The sequence below is a fragment of the Carettochelys insculpta genome, chromosome 5, assembly GCF_033958435.1.
Source record: "Carettochelys insculpta isolate YL-2023 chromosome 5, ASM3395843v1, whole genome shotgun sequence".
Lineage (NCBI taxonomy): Eukaryota > Metazoa > Chordata > Testudines > Carettochelyidae > Carettochelys > Carettochelys insculpta.
This window is the reverse complement of record NC_134141.1, coordinates 60,131,849-60,157,092: the sequence shown is the minus strand read 5'-3', so window position 1 is coordinate 60,157,092 and position 25,244 is coordinate 60,131,849. Positions and strand designations below refer to the sequence as shown.

The 25,244-nt window shown below is 46.4% G+C and overlaps 1 protein-coding gene across 2 annotated transcripts in view; it reads right to left on the bottom strand.

The window, feature by feature from the left end:
- The window catches only part of KIF27 (kinesin family member 27), a 66,505-nt gene that overhangs the window by 8,208 nt on the left and 33,053 nt on the right, over positions 1-25,244 (bottom strand). For both annotated transcript variants that reach the window (XM_074995176.1, XM_074995177.1), the window contains 9 exons: positions 23,561-23,767; positions 22,877-23,052; positions 22,071-22,204; positions 21,297-21,452; positions 15,900-16,105; positions 15,231-15,428; positions 13,887-13,997; positions 5,929-6,105; positions 5,105-5,320 (listed from right to left, as the gene is read on the bottom strand). In XM_074995176.1, the coding sequence (XP_074851277.1) occupies positions 5,105-5,320; positions 5,929-6,105; positions 13,887-13,997; positions 15,231-15,428; positions 15,900-16,105; positions 21,297-21,452; positions 22,071-22,204; positions 22,877-23,052; positions 23,561-23,767 (1,581 nt within the window). The remainder of the gene's footprint in view (positions 1-5,104; positions 5,321-5,928; positions 6,106-13,886; positions 13,998-15,230; positions 15,429-15,899; positions 16,106-21,296; positions 21,453-22,070; positions 22,205-22,876; positions 23,053-23,560; positions 23,768-25,244) is intronic.

Below are 25,244 nucleotides of genomic sequence, written 5' to 3'. Positions count from 1 at the left end.
TATACACCCCAATGTTTGTATGTTCATTCTATTACACAGACTCTCACTGTTCTGAGAGGAACTGCAGTAACATACTACAAATTGAGAAATACATTTAAAAAATAAAAGTCTGACTGTTTCTTCTTTTTCACTATAAGTTAAATACACTACTGAAGACAGAGTCTCAAAAGAGTCTGCACACTATAAGTGGGCCCTACTTCACCCTAATTTAATATAAGTTAATTATGCTGATTGGCAGGATTTCCACTTTGCACTGTTTGGGTATCTGGTAATATCTGTAGCTACACAATTTATCACAATGGAAATTGGGGGATATTTCAGGTGAGGTTTCCTTCTCCCAAAATCTAGGGGAAAGTCCACAGAAGTCATTATTAAAGGGTAAAATTCCTCATGCAATGACCTAATATAACAAGAACTGTCTGGGAAAATGATTGTAATTCACTGAAGTTTTTCAAAACGTTAAGAATTTTTAATTATATGGTTATTTAGAAAACTGGAACATGTGGACATTCTAAAAAAGTAACACAAGAAAATAACTGAAAAAGATCTTGATCTTCTAAATTGAAATTACATGTAAATTTACAGTTGTAGTAATTAAATGTACTTTATTATATAGATAATCTTAACAGAACATCATGACAGCTACAATTTTTTACTTTTAGTTCACTGTTTAAAACAGAAAGTAACTTAGAAGCTTCTTTATTAGGATCCTGAAATAGAGTGTCTACAAATGTGTAACTTTCATAGTGAGGATGAATCTATGTCAGCAGAAGGCAAATGAAACACAAATGGATGGAATAGTGCTTTTTATTAATTTTTGGATTATAAGGAAATTATTATCCAATATAAATTATTGGATTAGTAGGAAAGCTCACTCTCCAGATTGTCACCTTGTTGTGGCGAGTGTGCTGGTGGGTTCCAATGAACCCAAGAGAGATGCCTTAAGGGTCTCATACTCTCAGCAGGGTCATCATGGTGGCCAGATCAAGGGGGAGGGTCCAGATGAAGAACGATCCTAAGAGTCCTCAACAGCAGAACAGGCGTAGGATAGCAAAGGCAATGCCACAATGGCTGTGAAGGCGGATGAGGGTTGCAGCAGACAGGAGACTCCCAATCATCATGGATCCCATGTCACTGGACCTGAGCTTTCTATCCATCAAGAATCATGTGGTGACTGCAGTGCAACAGTCACCCCATGTTAAAAGAAGTCTCGCAAAGTCATCTTCCTCAACGTACTACTCTCCTAAACTTAAGTCCTATGGCGACTGGTGAAAGGAGCAGCACTGTGACATATGGAAGCTTTTAGTCATGAACCAGCACATGGTTCCAGGACATGGTGGATGTATGTATCAGTTGTTCAGTTTCAAGGAGTGAGGTGGTAGAATGGTCCGGCTGCTGCGTCCATGACAGAGCAGTCCTACTTAGGATCTGCTTTGCTCACTCAACATGGGGAGGAGGCCAGGAAAGGTGCCATAAACATAGCCCACCTCAACCCTCCCCCTCCCCGACTGGATAGCTACGTCCAGTGGGTTCACCTCTATGCAGTTGAAATCAAACAGTAAACTTTGGAACAGGGAATATTTGGACTTTAATGGACAATCCAGACCCGAAAGCTGCATGGGAATTATCACCTGTGAACTGCAATGATTCAACATGAATACAGCTGCCCTGGTAGAAATGCATAGGCCAGAAGAGAAGGCGGCGAAGGATACACATTTTTCTGGAAAGGAACCCCAAAGGAAGAAAAAAAAAAAATTCATGGAGTAGGATTTGCCATCAAAAACTGACAAAGATCCTATCTGAAGTCACTATCAGCATCAACGAGCATCTCATCACTCTCTGCTTGAAGTTTGCCAAAAACCAACAGGCAACTATCATAAGTGCTTATGCACCAACTCCAGACAATGAAGATGATGCAAAGGAGAAGTTCTACACCAAATTGGACACAGTACTGAAAGACACTGCCAAAGAATACAAGATTATTCTCTTGGGGAATTTCAATGCTAGGTTCTGGCAGACTACCAGTGGGAAAGAAGGATTCAGCAACAGCAACTCCAATGGACTGCTCCTCCATCTGAAATGTGCAGAACAGGAGCCTATCATCACCAACACCTTCTTCTGCCAGAAAAACAAATTTAAGCCTTCATGGCAACATCCTTTATCAAAGCACTGGCACCTCACAGACAGTGTCACTTCTGCACTCAGGATCTGCATGATATCCCTCTCACACGTGCAATGAGCAGTGCGGATGACTGCTGGACCGATCATCCTCTTATTCAATCCACAATGGCGATTAGGATTGTCACCAAATGGAGAAGTCACAGGAAACTGATATGACTAAAGATCAACATACATGGCTTGAAGGAGCCCATCAGATGAAGTGACTTCCAGATAGTGCTCCAAAGGAAGCTGCCAACAGGACACCCTGAAGATGTGGAAGAACACTGGTGTAAACTGACAAATGCCATCATTGGAGATTGTGGAGAAAGCATTGGCTACCAGTCCAATAAGTATCAGAATTGGTATGATGAGAACAATGTGGAAATTAAACCCTTGATTGAGTCAAAAAGGGAAGCCTTTAGGACCTGGCAAAATGACATCAACTGCACAACGAAGAGAGGAGCACATATCAAGGGCAAGGCAGAAGTCCAATTTAAAACAAGGACTCTGGAAAAACCAGTGATGGACTGAGAAGGCATGAGAACTCCAGCATCTCTCAGACATCAACAATGCAAGAGGTTTCTTCAATGCTACCAAACCTGTTTATGGACCGAGAAACCATGGAATCTATCCCGAGATCAAAGGATCGTACCCAACTCTAGAAAGACAATGACGCCGTTGCTTCTTGCTAGAGGGAACACTATAGTGAGCTCTTAAACGCTCTCCACTGTGATGCTAGAATCCCTTGACCAAATCCCTCAGCAACCACCTAGAGAAAATTTTGCAACACTTCGTCTCCTGAGTGAGGTCCAAGCTGCCATCAAAGTGATAGAGTGCAACAAGGCAACTGGACTAGATCAAATCCCTCCCGAAGTCTTCAAAGAAGGCAGATCAGAGCTCCACAGATAACTCCACATTCTGATTCTCAAGATCTGCGATAGGGAGCAGATGCTGTGACAGTTCAGAGACACACTGATCATCAGTCTCTTCACAAAGGTGAACACGGTGAACTGTGGAAACTATTGTGGCATCTCGCACATGGCATCTGCCATGGCAACAGCAGGGAAGATCTTAGCTTGAATCCTTGCAAACCAACACTTGCCACTCTCAGAAGAAATTCTCCCAGAACCCCAGTGTGGCTTCCAACCATTCCAAGGAAGAGCGGACACAATCTTCACCTCCTGGCAACCCCAAGAGAAACGTCGTGAACAAAACCAAGCCTTATACATGAGCGTCACTGACTGACCAAAGCATTCAATTCAGTCACTTGTAGTGCCCTATGGACCATCCTCTCAAAGACTGGCTACCCAAATATTCATTAGCATCTTAAGGCTGCTTCAAGACTGCCACAGTATTGAGTAACACCAGATTCCAAAGAGATCTCTGAGGTCAAAATGGGAATCAAAGAAGGCTGCATCATTGCCCCATCACCGTTCTGCATCTTCATCACCAAGATCCTTCACCTTATTGATGACAAGCTCCTAGATTGCGTGAAGCCTGTCTATAGAATGAACAGGAAGCTTTCAATCTCAGGAGACTTCAAGCTAAAAGCAAGACCTTCATGACCTCGACTATGGAGTGCTAGTACATGGATGACAACATGGCTGTTGCTCTCTCTCCCACAGCCCTTCAGACCATTTTAACTGCTTTTTCTGAAGCATACGAAAATCTTGGCCTCACACTGAACATGAAAAAGACCAAGGTGTTCCACCAACCCTCGCCGATGGGACAATCTCATGTACCGTCTATTGAAGTCAATGGAGAACTGGTGGAAAATGTGGAGTACTTCCCATACCTTGGAAATCGCCTTTCCACTAAAGTTTAAATTGATGCAGAAATTGAGCATTGTCTGAGCAGTTCAAGCCCTGCTTTTGCCTGCCTGAGATAAAGTGTCTTCGAGAACCGGGACATCTACCTCAAGACAAAGCTCCTTGTACACCGTGCAGTGGTTGTTCCAATGCTACTGTAATGCATGTGAAACCTGAACAACATACAAGCATCATGTGAAGGCACTTGAACAATATCATCAATGCTGCCTCAGGAGAATCCTGAATATCTCTTGGGAGGATTGATGCACAAACATTAGCGTTCTGGAATAGGTGAACATGACCTGCATTGAAACCATTATCATTCATCAACAACTTTGTTGTACTGCTCACATGGTTTGTATATCTGATCAGCACCTCCCAAAACAAATTGTGTTTTGCAAATTGGAGGAAGCACAGAGGAACATTGGGAACCAGCGGAAGCAATATAAGGACATGCTGAAGGCACGTATACAGCATCATTGTTAACACTTGGGAGAGCCTTGCCCAAGACCATCCCCAGTGGACAACGATAACCCATGAGGGGGCAGCACAGTCTAAGAGGTCCCAGCATAGTGCGGATAAGGAGAGGCAGAGAAGTAGAAAAAAAAATTAAAAACTGCCTCACACCCCTACAACAGCTACCAACACCTGCCCCTTCTGTGATAAGATCTGCAGGTCTGGGATCAGGCTGATCACCCATCAACAGACTCACAAATAGGAGGGTGACATGAAGACATCCTACTCATTACTGAGTAACCACCAAGAGCGGGAAAGGAAACAGCTGACTTGGAAGTTTTAACTAGGCTGTGTCCAGCAGTGACAGACATTTATAGGCAGTTTTTTCTCTTGCTTCCAACGACAGATGTCAGATCACTATGTTATGAAAGAACAAGGGCGGATTGTCAGGACACCAGCTGGAATGGATTTCCAAACTGAAATATTAGCTACCAAGCCGGGCTACTATCATTGTAATTACTGTAATTTATGTCATGTTCCTAATTACAGTTTTAATATTTTCACAAAACAGTTAAAATTTCACAATTCTAGTTTTTTTGATATTTGGAAACACAGAGACCATGATTAGAAAGCTATTATTAGTTCCTATTTTAATATAACAAATAGCTGTATTTACTTACTTCAGGGGACAACACTCTACCATTTTTAAGTTTCTCTTCCACACTATTTCTTCTTCTGAGCAGCTGGTCCCTTTCTTTCTGAAGAACCTGAACTTCTTCCAACATCTGTCTCCTCTCTTCACTGGCACTAGTCTGGAGCTGTACACTTTTATCACACAATTCCTTGTCCAGCATACTCAGGCGGGTAGATAATTTCAAGCTATCTTTGTTTAAAGCCTAAAAAAACCTCAAATCCATAAGTGGTACAAAAATGCTATCCATATATAACAAAACTCTACACAGGTTAGATTGCAAATCTGTCAGGGTAGGGATGTGTGTAGAGTGCACAGCACAATGAAGCCCCAAAACTATTTTGGCACTATCATAATGTAAATATTTACTACTAATTATACAAGTGATGGAACGCTCAACCTCAGCTTTCTACATGAAGTTAAATCACAATTTAGTCATCACCAATTAGAAAGACACAGGCTATTAAGAAATGTATTTACGTTAATATTTATTTTTTATATTTTAAACCAAATAATAGCCAAAAACATATTTTGTTCTCAAATTTCAAAGGGACCAACCAAAATTGCCCAAGTAGAATACCTTTGCACTTTGTATCCAGAACGCAAGTGTTTTACAAAAGGCAAAGAAATATCATTATTCTACATTATTCCCAATTTTAGAAGTCAAAAGAAATTGAGGACTGGCTTGCTTTAAGATTACTCAGTTGCAACATCAGGGAATGAAACCCATACTGCAGATTCTGCTCCTAATATGCTTTTTCCTGGACTCTCAATGGTTTTGTAATAATAGTTACACAATGTTACACAGAGTACCTGGCTAGATCTTAGTTTCTTGATTTCCAGATGTCGCTTCTCCTGTAATAATGCTTCTTTCTTGTTTATGATAGCTTCTCTTTTCTTTAAGTCTTCTTCCAGTTCTTCTAATTCTTGACGTTGATGCAGTACCTTCTCTAGTTCGTCATCTAACCATTTCCTTTGCTCTTCCTCTTTCTACATTTAAAAAAAAATGAAAAGACATGGTATTTAGTCAGGACTCAAATATTGCCTTTGTGCAGCATTCTAAAAGTACAGTTTTTTTCCCATCTAGAATAACAACTCTGTCACTTTCGGTTTTCGATAATTTAATCAAAATTAACATTTTCATGGTACATCTGGACTACACAGAAATGACATGATTATCTGTTTTCCTTATACCCATCCCTCTGCCATTATGGCCCCCTAAATAAAAACAACGTAAGTTTAAAAAAAAGAAAAAAGAAAAAAAAAAGGAAATTTTTGTTTATTAGCTAACCTGCTTTGGGGTTGGGTGTTGTGGTGAGGGGTGTCATGCTGTTGGAGGTGGTTTCATAAAGGGCAAGCAAACAGCATGAGGGGTGGGAGTTGCTGCTTAACAGCCGCAGATTCAGTCCCTACCCATTCATTCATAAACTTGGTTTTCAAGGCATCCCTGATTTGCAATGCACCCCTCTGTGCTCTGATAATTGCCCTTGTGTCTGGCTGCTGCTAATTCCTGTCGAGAATATCTGCCTCTGCCCCCCATGCTGGCATGAAAATTTCCCCCTTCGCCTCACAAATATGAATACAGCAGGCACCTAGGACAAGGGAAATGTTTTCTTTGCTGATGTCTAAGCAGGTAAGAAGGCACCTGAACCTAGCTTTTAAATGGCCAAAAGCACATTCTACCACCATTCTGCACCTGCTCAGCCTGTAGTTGAACTCCTTAGTGGGGTCCAGGATGCCTGTGCATGGCTTCACGAGCCAAGGGAGCAAGGGGCAAGCAGGGTCACCCAAAATCACTATGGACATTTCCACATCCGCAATGGTGATTTTCTGTTCTAGGAAGAAAGTACTACTCTAAAACCTTCTAAACAGACCAGAATTCCTAAAGATACATGCATCATGCACCTTTCCCAACCATCCCATGCTGATGTCAGTTAAATGGGTGTTGTGATCCACCAATGCCTGCAACACCATGGAGAAGCACCCCTTGCAGTTTATAGCCAGGTGGTCCAGTGGCAGGATGGAGATGTGTGTTCCATTTATGGCCCCAGCGCAGTTAGGGAACCCCATGGCAGCAAAACTGTCCACTATGTCCTGCACTTTCCCCAGAGTCACTGCTTTCCTCAGGAGAAGGTTAGTGATCACCTTGGTACCTGGATGACAACAAGCTCCACAGTAGATTTGCCCACGCCAAATTGACTTCCCACTGGTCAGTAGCTGTCTGGAGTTGCAAACTTCCACAGAGCAATTGCCACATGCTTGTGAACTGTCAAAGCAGGTCTGGTTCTGGTATCACTGTGCTTCAGGGTGGAAGACAGCAACTCACAAAGTTCCATGAAAGTGGCCTTACACATGTGGAAGTTTTGCAGCCACTGCTGATCATCCCATGCCTACAAAATGATATGGTCCCACCAGTCTGAGCTGGTTTCGCAGGACCAGAACCTGCACACCACAGTGTACAATGTATCCAGTGCTGCCACTAGTTCTGCACTCCTCTTCCAACCTCAATACGGTAATGTCCCCTGCCTCAATGCACTCGTTCTCCAGGGGCATTAAGTTCAGAATATACTGCAGTACAGTGTGGGACATCACCATAAAAACACTCCACAAATGGTTGAAGCATCTCAGGATCCATGTTACCCTCCGTAATGGTGTGTGGCAGGCCATTTTCTTTCAAATGTGGGAAGTGAGAGAAATGCACTCTGGGATGCACACCCAGAACCACTTGCTGCACCTTTTTTCTCCACAAGACATTGACATACAAACCCAAAATGCAATGGGGCTGCAGGAACTGCAGGATATGTGCCCACAATGCACTGCTGCCACAGTCAAACTTAGGTAATTTAATGGGGACACACTAAGTCAACTTTGTGAGCAGGTGTGGACACTCAGCTTTGACTTTATAAAATCTAGTGTTAAAAATACAATTTTATTCACAAATGCAGATGCACCCTTAGTATCCTCTTTTTCGATAGAGGCCAACGTCAGGAGCACCAGAGAGAATCAACAGAACAGGCAATCACCAAGTGATCCATCCCCTATTGCTCATTGCAAGCTTCTGGCAAACGGAGAGTAAAGATAGCATCCTGACCCATCCACTGATGGACCTATCCCTCCATGAACTTACCTAGTTAAAAAAACAAAAACAAAAACTACCTGTTATGATCTTGGCCTTCACAATATCTTCTAGCAAAGAGATCCACAGGTTGACTGTGCATTGTGTGAAGATATCTCCTTCTTTTTCTTTTAGACCTACTGCATCTTAAATTCTCACAGAATTTCCTGGGCCCCCATGCTGCCTCCAACAGGCTATTATAAACTCCAGAACCCAGCAGAGGATGGGGGGCTGAGGGCTCTGTGTGTTAGCTACTGGTTGGGGATGAGCTCGGGGGTTCTGTCCTGAGGTGGGGTGGCAGTACTAGGGATTCTAACCTGTGCAGTGCCAGGGCCCCGCACTTTGGTGGCATGGCTCTGGGCTTCACCTTCAGGTCAGGTAGTCTCAAGGCTTCCGCCCCATGAGGGGCACACACCAGGGCTCAGGGCAACAGCCTCATAAGGAGGTGCTAGGATTTAAGGATTCAGTCCTATGGGGCACATCAGGACTCGGGGCTTCAGCCTTGCAAGTCTGCAAATATTTACTTAAATTCTGCTCTGGCCAAATTTATACCCTGCATGTGGCCATCACAAGGCATATACATAACTTAAGACATATGGGGGAGCTTCTCTATTTGGTGAAGAGCTGACAGATTGAATAGAAAGGTTCATCTACTTGCAACTGATATATCTTACTGGACCACCAGCAGGAACTAAGATTGTTGACTTGACTTTCTGTTCTGTAACTCAGGATCACATACTGGATTCTATTGTAGTTTTCAAGAAATGATTAAAATCCATCTAGCTTCTCTCTAAAGCTGTTACTACATGTGCACAAAACTTCGAAATAACTGGTCCTCTTTCAAAAGAGCAGGCAGACTATCCACATGTGTAACACTGTCTTTCAAAAGGAAAATCGAAGGAAAGGGGCACAAATGGTGAAATCCGAACGCCAATCCCATATCAGGAAGATCGTCCCCTTTCAAAAACTAAATCGAAAGAATACACGTGTAGACACTCCACATTCAGCTCTTTTGAACAACAGGTCCGCCATGGTACCAGTCAGCTGGAGCATGGGGCCGCTCCAGCCAGCAGCAGTGGGGCTGTATAGTCCCTGCATCCAGACACCTTAAAGCAGCACGCATGCAGGAAACCCATGGCAGGAACCTGAGAGTATGCTAGGAGCAGCCCCTGCACGTGCTCCAGCCCCACACTCCCAGCGCCAAAACCATGGCAAGCAGCCAGCTCCCAAGTGAGCCCCATGGCCCCTCCTCCGAGCCCCTGCAGGGCTCCCACTGGGAGACAAAAAAAAAGGATCACCTCCTGGACGGAACATGAGCTGTGGGACCTCCTTGGCCTCTGGAAGGAGGAAGAGGTCCTACACAAGATGGGGATCAAGCGGTGGAATGCTGCTGACTTCGACCACCTGGCACAGGGCCTCCTGACCAGGGGCCACCCGGAGCATACCATGGAGCAGGTACACTCAAAGGTGAAGGAGCTGTGGCAGGGCTATGCCCGGGCCAGGGACCAAGCCAGACGCTCCAGGGCAGCTCCAGCCACAGGCCACTATTACTGGGAGCTCCGGGGCATCCTGGGGCCCTGGGAGAGCTCTCCACCCCCCAGCGTTCCTGGACATCTCAGCGGAGGAGCCACAGCTGAAGAAGGAGGAGTACCCCGGACCACAGACCGCAGAAGGCGAGGGCACCACAGAGTGGTTGAGTGAAGAGGGGGACCGGGCCATATACATCCCCTCCTGCTCGTCCACTGGGAGCCAGGAATCCCTGGACATCATCAAGTGACCCTCCAGTACGTACATGGAGGGGCGCACACCCTCTTTGCAGGGTGTGGGTGACACAATGGCTAGTCGGCCGCACACAGCACTGGTAGTCCCGGGCCGCACACAGACCAGCCCCGCAGGGTGTGCGGCACCCCGTGGTGGCCCACCAGCAATGTCCAGCACCCGTCTTCAGTGGGCAGCGCTGCAAGCAGCACACGGGGTGGTGGCTGGTCAGTGCTGGACAGCACTTGGGGCCTGTACACTGCAGGGCGGGATGGGCGACCTACACGAGACCCCTGGATGCACCCCCATTGGCCAGGAGGCCCAGCCCCTGGGGTGGGGGGGTCGGTGCCCCTTGGGGGGGCAGGGGCCCCATGGGAGGGGCTTGCGCAGGTGGACCACAACGAGGTCCCCTCTGTCCGGGGCACATTACTCACATGCTGTCCCCCTCTCCATGCAGCCGCACAATCTGTGGGCTAGGAGAGCCCTGCACTGTCCCTCGCCCGCTATAGTCCCCTCCCGCAGACCTCAGAGGTGCTCGGATGCCACCCCACGCAGCGTGCCGTCGGGGCCACGGCTGGAGGGCCCCCCAACCGGGCCAAGGAGGACCCAGCCAGCCAGCTCCAGGCCAAGGTGGGCGAGCAGCACCTGCGGCTTGCCAAGGCCGAGATGAAGTGGCAGAGGAGGGCCTGGGAGAGGCTTCTTAGCACCCTGGAGGGCATTGGCCAGACCCTTTGGGGGCATGCAGCCAATGTCACCCGCCTCTTGGCCCCCTCCCCAGCAGCTCCCTTGGCTGAGCCTGCCCCCACTGCCCCCAGCAGGCCCACTCCCTGGCCTTACCTGCTGGTGCTCCCCACACCCACTCCTCCCCGCTGGGGACCCTGCACCTGGGGAGGCAGGGGTTCCAGCGGCCAGCAGGGCTCATGGCCCACCATCCTGGCCCCAGAATGAGCCCCCTGCCCCTTTTCAGGTTAGAGTCCCGCCCCTCCTGTACATAGCTCACAATGCATGGTCTCGATAAATGTTTATTCACTATACACCACCCTATGCTGTGCTCCTCAGGGGTATGGTGGGTGGTGGATGTGTGGGTGCAGTGCTGGTGGGGGTGTTGGGGACGGTGTATGGCGGGTGTGCATGGGGTGTGGGTGTGCATGTGGGTCAGAGGTGGCTGGTCAGCAAAGGCCTGCCTGAGGGCCTCCCATATGCGGTGGCCATCCTGGTGGGCCTGGTGGATGGGGGCAGTGCCCGGCTGCCCGTAGACAGAGTGGACGGAGGGCCCCCCCGGAGACATAGGCGTCCCCATTTCCCTCCACAATGTTTTGGAGGATGCAACAGGTGCCCACCACCTGGGGTATGTTCAGGACCCCAACCTCCAGCTGCGTGTGGCAGCACTTCCACCTCCCTTTTAGGTTCCCGAAGGCCCACTCCACAACATTGCGGGCATGGTTGAGGCGCTGATTGAATGCCTCATGGGTGGGATCAAGGTGTCCCGTGTATGACCTCATGAGCCACAGCTGCAGGGGGTGTGCCGCATCTGCCACCATGCAGAGCGGCATGGTGACGTCCTCTGTCACTGGGATCTCCCACTGAGGGATGAATGTGCCAGCCACCATGCGCTGGCAGAGCCCGGAGCTCTGGAAGACCCAGGCATAGTGGATGCGGCTGACCCAGCCCGCACAGGTGTCACTGAACCAGCTCCTAGCATCTACCAGGGCCTGGAGCACCACCACATGGTAGCCCTTTCTGTTGATGTACTGGCCGGCGCTGTGTGGCGGGGCACAGATGGGAACATGTGTGCCATCCAAAGCACCAATGCAGTTCGGAAAGCCCAGGTCCTTGAAGCCAGCAATAGCGTTGTCCAGATCCTCCAGGCAGACGACCCTATGGAGCAGAATCGTGTTGATGACTCTGATGACCTGCATGTGGGGGGAGAGGGACATGTGCTCTAGTGCAGGTGTGGCAGGCCGTCTTCCCCGCCACCTTGGACCTGTGCTGCCCCCCTTCCCATCTGGTCCCAGCCCCATCTGACTCCCTAGCCTCTCCCATCCAGCCCCTTGCAGCAGTGGGTTCCCCTCGCCCCAGCACCCCCACCTGTGGGGGACGCGTGACCCAGCTCTACCTTACCTGCATGAGTACGGCCCCAACGGTGGCCTTGCCTGCCCCGAACTGTTGTCCCACAGAGTGGTAGTAGTCCAGGGTGGCCAGCTTCCAGATGGCAATTGCGACCCATTTCTCCAGGGTGAGGGCTGGCCGCGTGCAGGTGTCCTGGTGCTGGAGTGCGGGCATGAGCCAGTGGCAGATCTCCTCGAAAGTCTGCCTTGACATATGGAAGTTCAGCAGCCACTTTTCCTCGCCCCACTCCCCTAGCACCAGGCACTCCCACATCAGTGCTGCTGGGGTGGGTCCAGAGGTGCTGAGGCACCCTGGGGGGCGCACAGCAGTGCCATGGGTGGGCAGACCCCCCCGGGGACTGCCCAGCCACCCGATGAGATTGGGTGCTGCTGCAGCGATGCTGCACAGCACTGCCAGCAGTGTGTCCATGATGAGGGTGTCCTCCTCCAGGAGCTATCGCTGTGCCTCCATCTTGAGTGTGAGCAGGCTCTGCCAGGCTGGGGACAAGCTGGGCAGCACTCAGCTCGTGAGGAGTGGAGGGAGGAGTCCTTTAAAGGGAGCTGCTGGCTGCAGCCCCAGAAGGCCTTGTTGGCCATGGGACCCTGTCCGCGGGGTTTCCTGCCTCCCTTGTTTCAAAAGAGGGCTTGGAGCCATGTAGCCGCTCTCTTTCGAAAGACCGCGGTGGCACTTCAACAGAGTGGATTGAAATGCCGATCTGCTAATGGCATCTGGTCCCTCCCTTTTGACAGCCGCTATTTCGACTGCTGAATGTCTATTTTCGCCCTTTCGAAAGGGTGCTCATGTGTAGACACAACTTAAAGTGAATCGCATTAGGGCTGTTCATAACTTCAAAGTATTCAAAAAAGCATCTGGAGCCAAAAAGCTGTCTGTATTAACTCCCAACACTGGAGTACCAGAGCAGCCAATACTACAGAGATTCAAGAGAATACAAACAGCCTTGAACAACCACAGTACTCATGAGAAGAGCTGGACAGGGACAGAATTATTTTTCTTACTTTGTCTCCATATGAAAGGCTTTCTGAACCTCAGCCTTCCACTCACTTCACTCAGTTGCCCATTTCCTGAGTGCACTCATTGCACTGAGTTGTTCATTCACTCTTGGTCCTGTATGCAGGCTTGGAATAACCTATGCAGCATTGCTACAGAGGTTGCTGCACTAATATTGTTCCAATAACAGAAACTCTGATCAGGATTTTCCAGATCTGAAGAAGTGGGTCTGTCTGAAAGCTAATAAATTATTTTGTTAATTTTTAAAGTGCTACAAGACTGCCTTTTTTTTTTTTTTTTGTTAATTCTGTGAGCCTTGAAACTATTCGCATGGAGGGCAAGGTGGGATTTGTCACCCTCCAACCCACCAGCTAATCTCACCCAGTAGATGCCCAGAGGAAAGGGTAAAATAACGCACCCAGATGCTGGCAAAATCTACTGCAACCCAAAGCCAGTACAACAGAAACACTATCACTGGGCCAACGAGAAACTATGTTCACTGTACCACAGTAAAGACAAACTATAACCATTAGTGAGAGCAAGGGCCTGCAAGCAGAAGTTTTACCTGCTCCCTGCGGGAGGATTACATTTTGTTTTACCAGGGTGACCAATTTATTCCTGCTTCATCTAACAGTTATTTTGAGTACAATTATGCCACTCAACAAACCATTTCTTCCCTTCTCACCCACAAGACTAATCTAGGGTTGGGGTGAGGAAAGAGGAGTGTTGCCTCCCATCCCCTTGCTTATCAAGCCCACCAAATTTAGAATAAATCAGCTACCTGTAACTGCTGTGAAGTTCCTGCAGAATTTTTCTTCTTTTTAAAACCTGCAATTTCTTCATTTTTAAGTTTGAGAAGTTTTTGCTGTTGCTCTGTCTTTAACTGAAGTTCCTGTAAGTAAGAAAATAAAACTGTTTTCCTGGCCTTGCTGAGTCTTTTGTGATCAAATTCTATTGTTTTTTTTCTGGAGTCCATATAGGGGTATACTATAAGATTGTCTTTCCACTAATCGAAGCTGTATTGTAGTTATAGGAGGCAAACAGTAAAATAAAGAAGTCTGAAGAAGAAAATAGATCATAAAACTTGTAAGTAAACATATCTGTATGTATTTTCTTCATTTCTCCTATCTTGAAAAGCATTCCCTGTATTTATGGGAAGTCCTACAGTTATGCATCATAATCTATGAGAAAATAATGGGGTGAAATTGTACTATATTAGCAGTGCCCACACTGTTGTGGCAGCTACAGCGGAAGTACTCCTTTGTACAGGAGCTGCTTGTAGTCCTGGGCAGGGAGCCCCAGTGGCCAGAGGAGCAAAGCTGCAGGCCCTAGACAGGGGGCCACCACTAGCTAGGGGAGGGAGCAGCAACAATGCTTCAGGGAGATAAGGACCCCCCACTTCACCCAGCCTGCTCCTGCCCCCAAGCACCCTATTCTGCTCCTACATCCCCTCCTGCCCAGACCCTCCCTTGCCCACCCTGCTCCTCCCCAGGCCCTCAACCCTCAGCCTGTTCCTGCACCCTCCTACCCAGCTCTCCCCACCTCCAGCCTGCTCCTGAACTCCCCACCCACTGCTGCACCTTACCTCCCACCCAAATCCCCAAACCCCAACCCATTCCTGCACCCTCCTTTCCATCCTGGCCACCCACCCTTAGCCTGCTCCTGCACCCTCCCTCAGACCCAGATTTCAAACACCCACCCCCAGCTTACTCCTGCACCCTCCCTCCTGGCCAGAACCCACTCACCCACCCCCAGTCCACAGGGAAGTGGGAGAGAAACCAACCTGGGGCAGGTTCTGCAGGGCTCCATGATGGGGGTTCTGTGGCAACAGCTTGTGCTGCAGGGGCCACTGTGGTAGGGCTCCAGCTCCGGCGCCAGCACCGCACCACAGTGGAGGCTCCAGGAGGGCTCTAGCCCCAACTCTGAGCTGCCACAGGGGCCTTCACAGGAGAGGCTCCAGCCCCAGACCTGCCCTACAGCCCCCTCCTGTGCTGCATGAGGGGGAAGGAGGGGGTGGCGCTGAGCTCATGCACAGTTGGCTTGCGTGGGACAGACAGAAAGACAGCTCTCCTTTTATAATAGGCTATCGATGCCCATCCATTGTACAAAAGGAAAAGCCTCTTACTTTGATTTGCTGCTGGTCCCGTGCAATCTCTGCCTCAAGGATTTTCTTTTTTTCACTCTCCTCTTGCAGTCTTTTCTGTAGCTTGGCCTCCTGACACCTCATATGATTCACAGTATGTTGAAGTTCTGTAACCCGTTTCTCATTTTGGGTGGCTAATGAGGCCAGCTTCTTAGTGTCCTGTTGCTTCTTCTGTAAGACCTGAGTTCACATGGCATATCTCAGTCTAACAGCATGAACATTTAAACAAACAAAAGCACATCTTAGGACAGATACTAGTAAACAAGCCCACCAGTATTTGTACAGATTTAGGATTTTGGGTGGTATTTTGATAGAAGACTTGTGCTATGAAGCAGATGGTTTGCAAATCAATTTGAAGCGTTCTTAAGTTCTTGCCTAGTGCCAAAACACCATAGTATGTGACCGTGTCCATGTTATTCGATAACCCCTTTTCTGTCCATTTTTCTAATAAGAAAACACACTGGTCACATAAAAATGTGGCTAGACACATGCAACTACCTATTATTTGTACATTAATGATTTAATTATCTACTACAACTCCACTAACTTCAAGGGAGTCATATCGGCATAAAACTTGGATAAAAGAGCAGATGATTAAGCCCCAATTTTTCTGACGGATCCATAACTCCTAACAAGAAGAATCAAAACTACCTGCATTTTTAACTTAGCTGCATCCATTTTCTTCCGAAACTCTTTTTGTAACTTGGCTTTCTCAGCAGCATCCCTTAGCTCCTTGTTTTCCAGCTCCTGAAGCTGATTTTGTGTTTCAGCTAATTCCTTTTTGGTCTGCTCAACCTCATGTTCCAGTTTAGTTATTTTCAAAGAATACTGCCTGCTTACAGACTGAGCATCATCGCCTTAAAAACAAAATATTACAAGTGTGTGAAAAATCTGTATTATTGATCAGAACAAGCTATTTCCAAATTTCATATGAAAATCTAACCTTGAATTACGTATCTTAAAAGTTTAGTATTATTTATCCTTTACTCCTGGTAACAGCCATAGCATACCAGACATATTCCAATCAGAAAAACACAGCACAGTTTGTTCTCAAAAGTCTCAATCATGTGGACTAATGAACAGGCTAATGAACAAGGTGGGGAAGGAGTACCCTATGTAGAAAAAATGACAGATGTTGACATTAATAAGTACTTGTACTATCACAGTGTGGCTTAAGGCTGCAAGTTTCTCACAGAAGTCACAGAAGCCAGATTCTGTAAACTTCTGTGACTTCTGCTTGTTGGTATGACTGGGGCAGTCTCAGGCCACTGCATCCTTCTCCTCTAGCAGCAGGAAGAGTCTGGCTGTTGAAGAAGCTGGGACATGTGAGGAAGGGAAGAGTTTGGGTAGTGCTTACCTTGCTGGGTTACCCAGAAGCAGCAACATGTCCTTCATCAGCTCGTAGCTCCATGCACTGCTTCTGTCCCAAGGGCCAGCTTCACATCTCCTTGGCTACTTCTACACTACCGTGCTCTTCCAAAAGAAGGTCTTCTAGAACATATCCTCTGGAAGAGCATCTTTGGAAAGAGTACATCCACACACAAAATGTAGATCAAAACTTTCTATCCACTCTTTCAAAAGAGAGCAGCCACACAGCCCTGGCTGCTCTTTTGAAAGAATGGAGCAGGAAATGCTGAGGATGGGGTCACATGGCTTTTAAGCCCTTCTGGGGGCCCAGCCAGCTGCTCCCTTTAAGGGCCCCTCCCCAAAACCCCTTCTGTACACATGCTGAGGCCTGCCTTGCTGCAGAAAGTATAGCAGACCCTGTGCAGGGACCAGATGCACAGTGTAGAACCTCATGGATCCCCAGCAGCTCCCTGATGAGGACATCCTCAACGCCATGGTCCACTTGCTTGTCACAGTGGTCATTGCTGCCCTCCACCTCCTTCAGCGGGCAAGCCCCCACCCTTGCCACGGTTGTGCAGGCCTCCTCCATGGGGTCCTGTCCACACCTCCTCCCCCAGATGCTCTGGTGCCTATGGAGCCATCCCATCAGCTCTGGGTGGTAGAACTAGCTTGTGATAGGCGAGTAGGACGACAGCCAATAGCTGCAGAACTTCTGCATGACCAAGCAGACATTCTTGGAGCTGTGCCACTGGCTCACACCTGCCTTCCAACACCAGGACATCTGCATGCAGCCCACTCTCCTCCTCGAGAAGCAGGTCACCATTGCCATGTGGAAGCTGGCCACACCCTGGAGAGCAGGGCACCAGTTTGAGGTGCGCAAGGCCACTGTTGGGGCTGTCCTCATGGAAGTAAAGCATGCTCAGCTCACACATCTGCCACAGGGAGGGGGGCTCCCAGGAAAGGAGGACCCTCAGGAACCAGAGGAGACAGGGAAGTGGGGGAGCAGAGGGGAAAGGGGGGCCTGGAGCACTCCATCATGCACTCACAAGCATGTGCACTCTGTACTGCATGCAGGTTGTCAGGGCAATCAACGCTGTGCTTCTCCAGAGGGTCGTCTGCACTGGGGATCTAGCTGTGGCCATCACTGGATTTGCTGTGCTAGGGTTCCCCAACTGTTTTGGTATGCTGGATGGGACCCATATTGCCATCTGTGCCCTGGACCACAGCATGAGTCATTTTATGAACAGGAAGAGCTACTACTCGCAGGTTCTTCAGGCCCTGGTGTACATGAAAGGATGCTTTATGGGAATCTGCATGGGCTGGTCAGGCCGGGCCCATGAAGCGCAGGTGTTCTGGAACTTGGGGCTCGGCCAGAGGATGGAGATCTACATCCCCCATGGGAGCTCTGGTTGGGGACATCACCATTCCCCTGTGCATGGTGGCTGAAGCCATCTACCCGCTGCACTCATTGCTCATGCAGCCCTAGACCAACGACCCAGACCAGACACAGGACCTTTTTCACACCCAGCTGAACTAGGCCCGCTACCCTGTGGAGTGTGTATTCAGGCACCTGCAGGACCAGTGTAGGTGCCTCCTGATGCACCTGAAGGTTGGCCTACCCATGGTGCCGACCATCGGATGGCCTGGCAGCCCTGGGGGAATCCCAGGTGCTGAGGGGTCCCCGCATGGGTGTGGCACACGCTGGGTGTGATCTCTCCCCCACCCCCAGGCATGCGGCTCACAATCTGTTCACAGGAGCAGGTGCCGAGTGTCACCAGCAGCCATGTCCATGTGCTGGGATGCATGCCCATTCGGGGTGTGCCCAACCTGGGGCCAGAGGCCACGTGACCAGCCTATTTCCAGCTGTAGTGGAGGCAGGCATCACCACCCTCACACCCCAGGTGTGTGAGGCACCAGGATAGAGGGTCCCTTGGGGAGGACCAGGGAGGCCCTGCTCAAGGGTGCCTAGCTTGATGGTCGAGAGGAGGGGATGGCAATCACCAGTGCCCCATCACTGGAGCCCTCCTCCTCTTCTGAGGTCCACTCCTGCTCCAGCTCCAGCTCCGAGAGGGTAGTCCAGGTGGATGGTCTGGGGTCCTCCTCCAGCTCGGACTCGGACGCCACGGTGTCGAGCATTCTGGAAGAGGGCAGGGCAGTTTCCTCGGCCCCAAGGAGGCTGTCCAGCTGCCGGAAAAAGGGGCAGGTGGTGGGTCCTGCCCCTGACTGGCTGCATCCTGGGCCTGGGTATACCCTGCCTCACTTCTTTCACTTTGGACTGCACTTGGCTTCAGGCAGTCAAGCTGGTGGCCAGCCGGGTGAAGGTAGCTGCATTCCTCCACTTTCCAGCCATCTTCCAGAGAACCTCTTCATCCCAACACAGGCCAAGGAGGTCCCAAAGCTGCTACTCAGTCCAGGAAGTGGCATGGTTTTTGGTGGCCTGGGAAGGCTCCTGTGACCTGAAGGCTCACTGTGGTCCCCTGGAGGTCACGGGGCTACTAGCTGCTTTCCATGACATGCAGGGGTTAGGCTGTCAGCTCCATGCATAGCTGCAAGGGTGTGAAGCAGGAGGTTCATGCCTTTACTGCCAGCATGCTCTCAGCTTCCTGTCAGGGGTTTCTGGGTCCTTGAGTCTTTAAAGGCAGACAGCTGCAGGGAGCATAGAGCTCTGCTGGCAATTGCCAGGGTGTCTCTGTGCACCAACTGAATGGCACTACAGTGTTCCTTCAAAAAAAGTGGCCCAGAGAGCCTACACGTGTTCTCTTTTGAAACACTCTTTCAAAAGAAGACACTCTGCCTGATTCAGGACTGGAAGACTGCTTCTGAAAAAAGCACCACATTCTTTCGATTTATTTTTGAAAGGGCATATTTTTTATGTAGATGCTCCGCAGGATCTTTTGAAAGAGCCCCGGCCTTTGAAAAAACTTTCAAAAGACCTTGCTAGTGTAGATGCAGCTCTTTTGTTCAGAACCACAGAGGGAGCGCATGGAGCTAGGAGCTGAGGGAGGGATGTGTTGCTGCTACAGAGGAGCTGAAGAAAGTGTTCCAGCCCCACCAACTTCCTCCCACTCCAGTGCGGGTCTTGGGCCACATGTTGTTGCCTGCCCCCACTTGGCTGCACACCCCCACCCAAGCACTTGTGCAATCACTTGAACCACTCCCTCACACACCTTCCCCCCTCAAGATTTAGTCAAGGGTATATAGTACAAGTAATGGAAAGGCCATGGTCAAACCAAAGATCAACTTTTGTTTACTGTTCTTACTAAAAACGTAACCTTATTTATAACCCATTCACCAAAAAGTAAACTAGTCTCAGTAGCATTCTTGCCTTTATTGGCAACTAGTTTCTGGCAAGCATCAAAATAGGAGATCTTCAAGAAAAATTTGACTTCAAAAAGAAAATTCCCTCCAAAGGGCATGACATGGGAAAAATACAGAAATATTAACTAAACAAATAATAATTAGGGAAACACATAAAATATTTAGTGAATGTATAGTGGAATACCAACCCTAGGAAAAAGTACTGCAGAAAGGGATCTGGTGGGTCATTGTGGACCACAAGCTGAATGTGAGTCAACACTGTAACATTATCATTCCGTGATCTATTAGCATAAGTGATGTAAATACAACATAAGTAGCAATTCTTCCATTCCACTCTCCACAGATTAGGCCTCAACGGGACTACTGTGTCCAGTTCAGGGCACCATATTTCAAGCAAGATATGGACAAAGTCCACAGAAGAGCAAAAAAAATTAAGGTCTAGAAAACATGATGTCCTATGTACAAAGACTGAAAAAAACTGGGTTTATCTAATCTGGAAAAGAGAAGACAGAGGGACATGTTAACAGGTTTCAAGTACATAAAAGGCAGTTCCAAGGAGGTGGTGAAAAACTGTTCTTAACTTCTGAAGATAGGACAAAAAGCAATAGGCTAAGTTACAGCAAGGGAGGTTTATACTGGACATGAGGAAAATATGTGGTTAAGCACTGGAATAAATTGCCTAGGGAGGCTGTGGAATCTTCTCTTTGGAGATTTTCAAGAGCCGGTTAGACAAGCACCTATCAGGAATGGTCTAATAATACTTAGTTCTGCCCTGGTGCAAGATGAATGGACTAGATGACCTCTCAAGGTTCCGTCTGGTCCTATGATTTTTATGTGGAGCCCATGTGCCACCATAATACAATTAATAAACAACTGTCTACAAGTGACAAGAGATTATAATAGCCCCCTACTTAATATGATTAATTTTCTTAGTTGCCTGTAATTAAACAGCTAATTCGGAATTTCCTTTCTACAGTAGAACCTCAGGAGTTATAAACAGCAGAGTTACAAGCTGATGGGGCCTCATTTAGAATCAAAAGTACAGAATCAGGCAGCAAAGATGAAAAAAAAAGAAAATACTGTACAGTACAGTCCTGTTTTAAACAAACCACTAAAAAGGGAAAATTTAAATAAAAAATCTGACAAGGAAACTGTTTTATAATGTTTCATTTAAATTAAGATGGTTTAAAAGCAGCATTGTTCTTCAGCACAGTACAATTTCAAAGCTGTATTACATCAATGTTCAGCTGTATACCAGCCCTTTGGAAGAACCAGAACATTTAATTCAGAGTTATGAACAACCTTCACTATCAAGATATTTGTAACTCTGAAGTTTTACTGTATATGTTTTTAATTCAAATATATTTTACACAAGCCAGTTACCTGCTTTTACTAATTCTTTGATGAGTTCCTCCTTCATTCTGATATTAAGCGCAAGTTCTCTCATCTTTTGCTTGGCATCAGTAAGTCTCAGCTCTGAATTCTTTAATTTTTTCATGTTTATTATGTGACTCTTATGGAGGCATTCAATCTCTTCACCTTGAAAGAAAGGGACAATTCTGAGAACAAAGATCTGGAACGTGCTATCTATCCAGAAGACAAAATTCTGGCTTATTCTCTGCATATACACTGGAAAGGGAATCAAAAAGACAGGATACAGGGAGTTTTTTCCTCGCCACCTGCACCAAACTAGGACAGGATACAAAACAGGAGCAGTAGGCTGGGGAAGAAAGGTCCTTGACTAACAAGCCCATGGATGCTTCATAACCCAAACTGAAGCAAATAATATACTTGTGGCCACAAGTGGCCTTCCACAAGTTGCTCTGCTTTTCTGTCTCAATTTATGTATGAAACAGGGATAACAACTTATCTACATCATTTACAAAGGTGCGGTGAGGATTAATTAAATGTCTATATACTGTTCTGGATATGTGCAACTGCTACATATTGTTTTTAAAGCACCAATCAGTAAGAACATAAATCTACTTCACAAAAAATGTACTTATTAACAATTCCAAATTAGGATATCAAAAGGATTTTTATTTTAAAGTTTGTTTTTTAAATAGAAAAGATTAATTTATAGTAAAAATAAAAATTTACTTTTTCACGGTGTGACATAAGTATGCCAGTATCTCAATTTCCATTTGTAAATTTTACCTATGACTGTGTCAGTCTTCAGTATGGTTTCATTTGGTAAATTGGACTTGTGCATTTGGAACTGCAGATCACTTGGCTGAAAGGGAGAATAAAGAAGAGCCTGTTTTCGGGTCCATGTACGGTTTACGGAACGCCTAAGAAAAAATGGAAATCTAAGCTTTATTCCATATTTTAATTATTTCAACATTTTATGCCAGATTATATAATGACAATGCAGTAGGTTGCAAATCTACAAAGACCAGTGTGTGTGGCTCAAATCCACTTTATACTCACCCTCTTGCCTCAGGGCAGTTCTACACCACTGGCAAAAGTCAATTTAAGCTATGCAATCTGAGTTACATTAGTAGCATAACTCAAGTTTACGTAGCTTAGATCTACTTACCACTGTGCTGAGTCTAAGGATAAACTCTCCAATTTATTTCCCTTACTCTTCTTATTCTGGTGAGGTACTGGAGTTGACTGGATAGCAATCAGTGGTCAAATTAGCAGGCCCACTAACTGACCCTGATGGATGGATTGAGGCTGCCTCGATCCAGCTGGTAGCAGAGATAAGAAGGTTCTGCAAGCAGAGCCTCTGATCAAGCCATATTTATTCAAGTGAAGAGGCATTCAGTCTAAACGTATGTTAAATGCAACAGAGTAGATCACTAGCAATGCCTATTGTGTTCACTTACTTGGTGATGTCAGAAGTTGTATAAATTTACATACGATGACACTAAACTGACTTCATTGTATGCCAGAATTTAATGGGCATATTACTATCGCTGAGTGAAACCTTTAAAGAATGAATAAAAGAAAAAGATTACCTAAATGCGGATTTCTTTTCACTATCTGTGTTTCTTTCCTCTTCATCACTGTGATCAGAGAAGTGGCAGTGAAGGACTTCATCTTGGTCTTCTATATGACCCGCTATCAGTTGCCTGCGAGTTTGAAATCCAGCCATTACTCGGGCCAGTGAGTAAGTGGGAGGGCTGGTGTGTACCTTCCAAGAGACCCCAAAATTAAAACCAATGGCAAAGTCACTTGCAGAAATTTAGAAATATTTAGGGCTAATTTTTCAAAAGAATTTCATACACAAATCCACTAAACCTGCATTTGCATGCAAAAATGAGGGAGTTTATCTATGTGTCCCGGGATTTCTTTTTGGAGAAATCTTTTGTAAAAAAGGATACTGGCAAGTCACTACATGTCACTCTTTTCTTGGAATGAATGCAGAATAACTATATCATTATTAGTAATTACTTGTATTTTAGTAGCAGCTAAAGGCCCATTCAGGCCATTTGTACAGTAAATTGTACAAACACATTAGCACTAGATACAGAAGTACCGCGTGTACACTACAACAGATCAGAAATTAGCATTTTATACTCTTTAATAGGATGCAAACAAAAACTATCTACATGCAATTGTTAGTATCTCCTTTCAACTCCTGTACCAAAATCAGAATAATTACAAAATGAAGAAAAATTTTGTAAGTGTTTAGTTATTACCTTCCGTGACTCCAGTTCTGGAGCCATATAAATAGAATGCACTAAACTATTAGTAAGCGGCACACTATATGGTCGTCTTGCAGATATTACAGCAGCTGGCCCATCTCCACAAGCACCCTTGGATACTGAGGCTGTAGTCACAGTTAGATTCTCTAACTTATCCTTCAGCTGATCGATAAGGAGTTGCTGTTCCACCATTTTCTCATTCTCAAAAAAAAAAATAAAATAAATAAAAGATCTGTCAGGTGCCAGCTTTACATTCTATTACTTTAACCAAACACAGTAGGTTAAATGGCAAAGCTATTAGCAGGGGTGCTGTGTTTGGTATAGCAAACAGAATCTAAATTTTCCTATTCGAGGCTTATGTTTATGCACTATAACAGTGCTAACTTCAAAGAGAAAATCCAATGATAGAGTTAGTTGATTGCAATATCTTTCATTTCTAAAACCTAAATTAATCTAAATATATGGACCACATAACCAACATGCTTGAAAAAGATTTGTTAAAAACCATGTAATTCACCCTTTCAGAAAGGCCCATCTCTGGTATGTTGTTTAAGAAAATTAGCAAGAGCTGGAGGGGATACTTATGACTTAACAGTGCTTTATTAATTAATAATTGGGAAAGAACAAAATATGAGTCAGCCAAAATTGATATTCAAAATAGAAGTTACAACCCTGGAGCCTGATCCTAAATCACGTTTGTTTACTCAGCAAGTAGTGCTATTTAAGTAAATTAAACTACTCTTATAAATAAAAGTATGCAATAAACATTTGCAGGATAAGCACTTGGTTTGATAATATTTGTTGCATCAGATGTCCCTGCCTCACACAATTCTACTTCTGGTGCTAGTCTGGAGAATTTAACTGGCTTTCCTACAACAATTTGTGCACTGTTCAAAGCTGATCTTATTCAGGGACATCATATCATCTCTGAACTCATCCATAAAGTAATTATCCTCCAACAACCATGGTCTCAGTGCCCATTGGTGTCGAAGGCCTCCCTCACTATTTCCTTCCATCTTTCCCTGCCCAGTGTGGAGTGGCTTAGTATCTGTAGACTAGCTTGATGCTAATTTACTATATCATCTACCCTTTTGACTGTATTATCTTTCCCTTTTTTATATGTTGCTTCTCTTGTGCCCTTCAAAGCAGTACTATAAACAAATAAGGAATCTCTCTGAAAAGAGGAAAAAATGGACAGTGACATGACTTGTGAGAAGTCTGCTGTTGTGACCTGCACAGCATGTGCCATGTTTGTCTTCCTCCCGGACAATATAAAGGATTTTCTATGTACTAAGTGCAAGCTGATAGCCATTTTGGAAGAGAAAGTTAAAGAACTTGAGGCGCAAATAACCCTCAGGTCCATCAGAGAGGGTGAAGACTTTTCTGGATAGAAGAAACATAATACTGCAGGAAGAGCAAGCTGCTCAGAACAAGGAGGAGAACTGGAAGGAGGAGAAAACAAGTTCAGGTCTCTCCAGTTCCAGTGGAGTTAAGTAACCGCTTTCAGACTCTCTCTCCACAGGTGCTATGGTGGAGATAACTGGGGCTAATACCTCACAGGGATTGGATCTGAAGGAGTCCCCACAGCTCCTCAGGCATGGGATGCACAGTCCTAGGGATGCGGGTTCTATGACCACCACTCCTAAGAGAAAAAGACAGATGGTGGTGGTCGGGGACT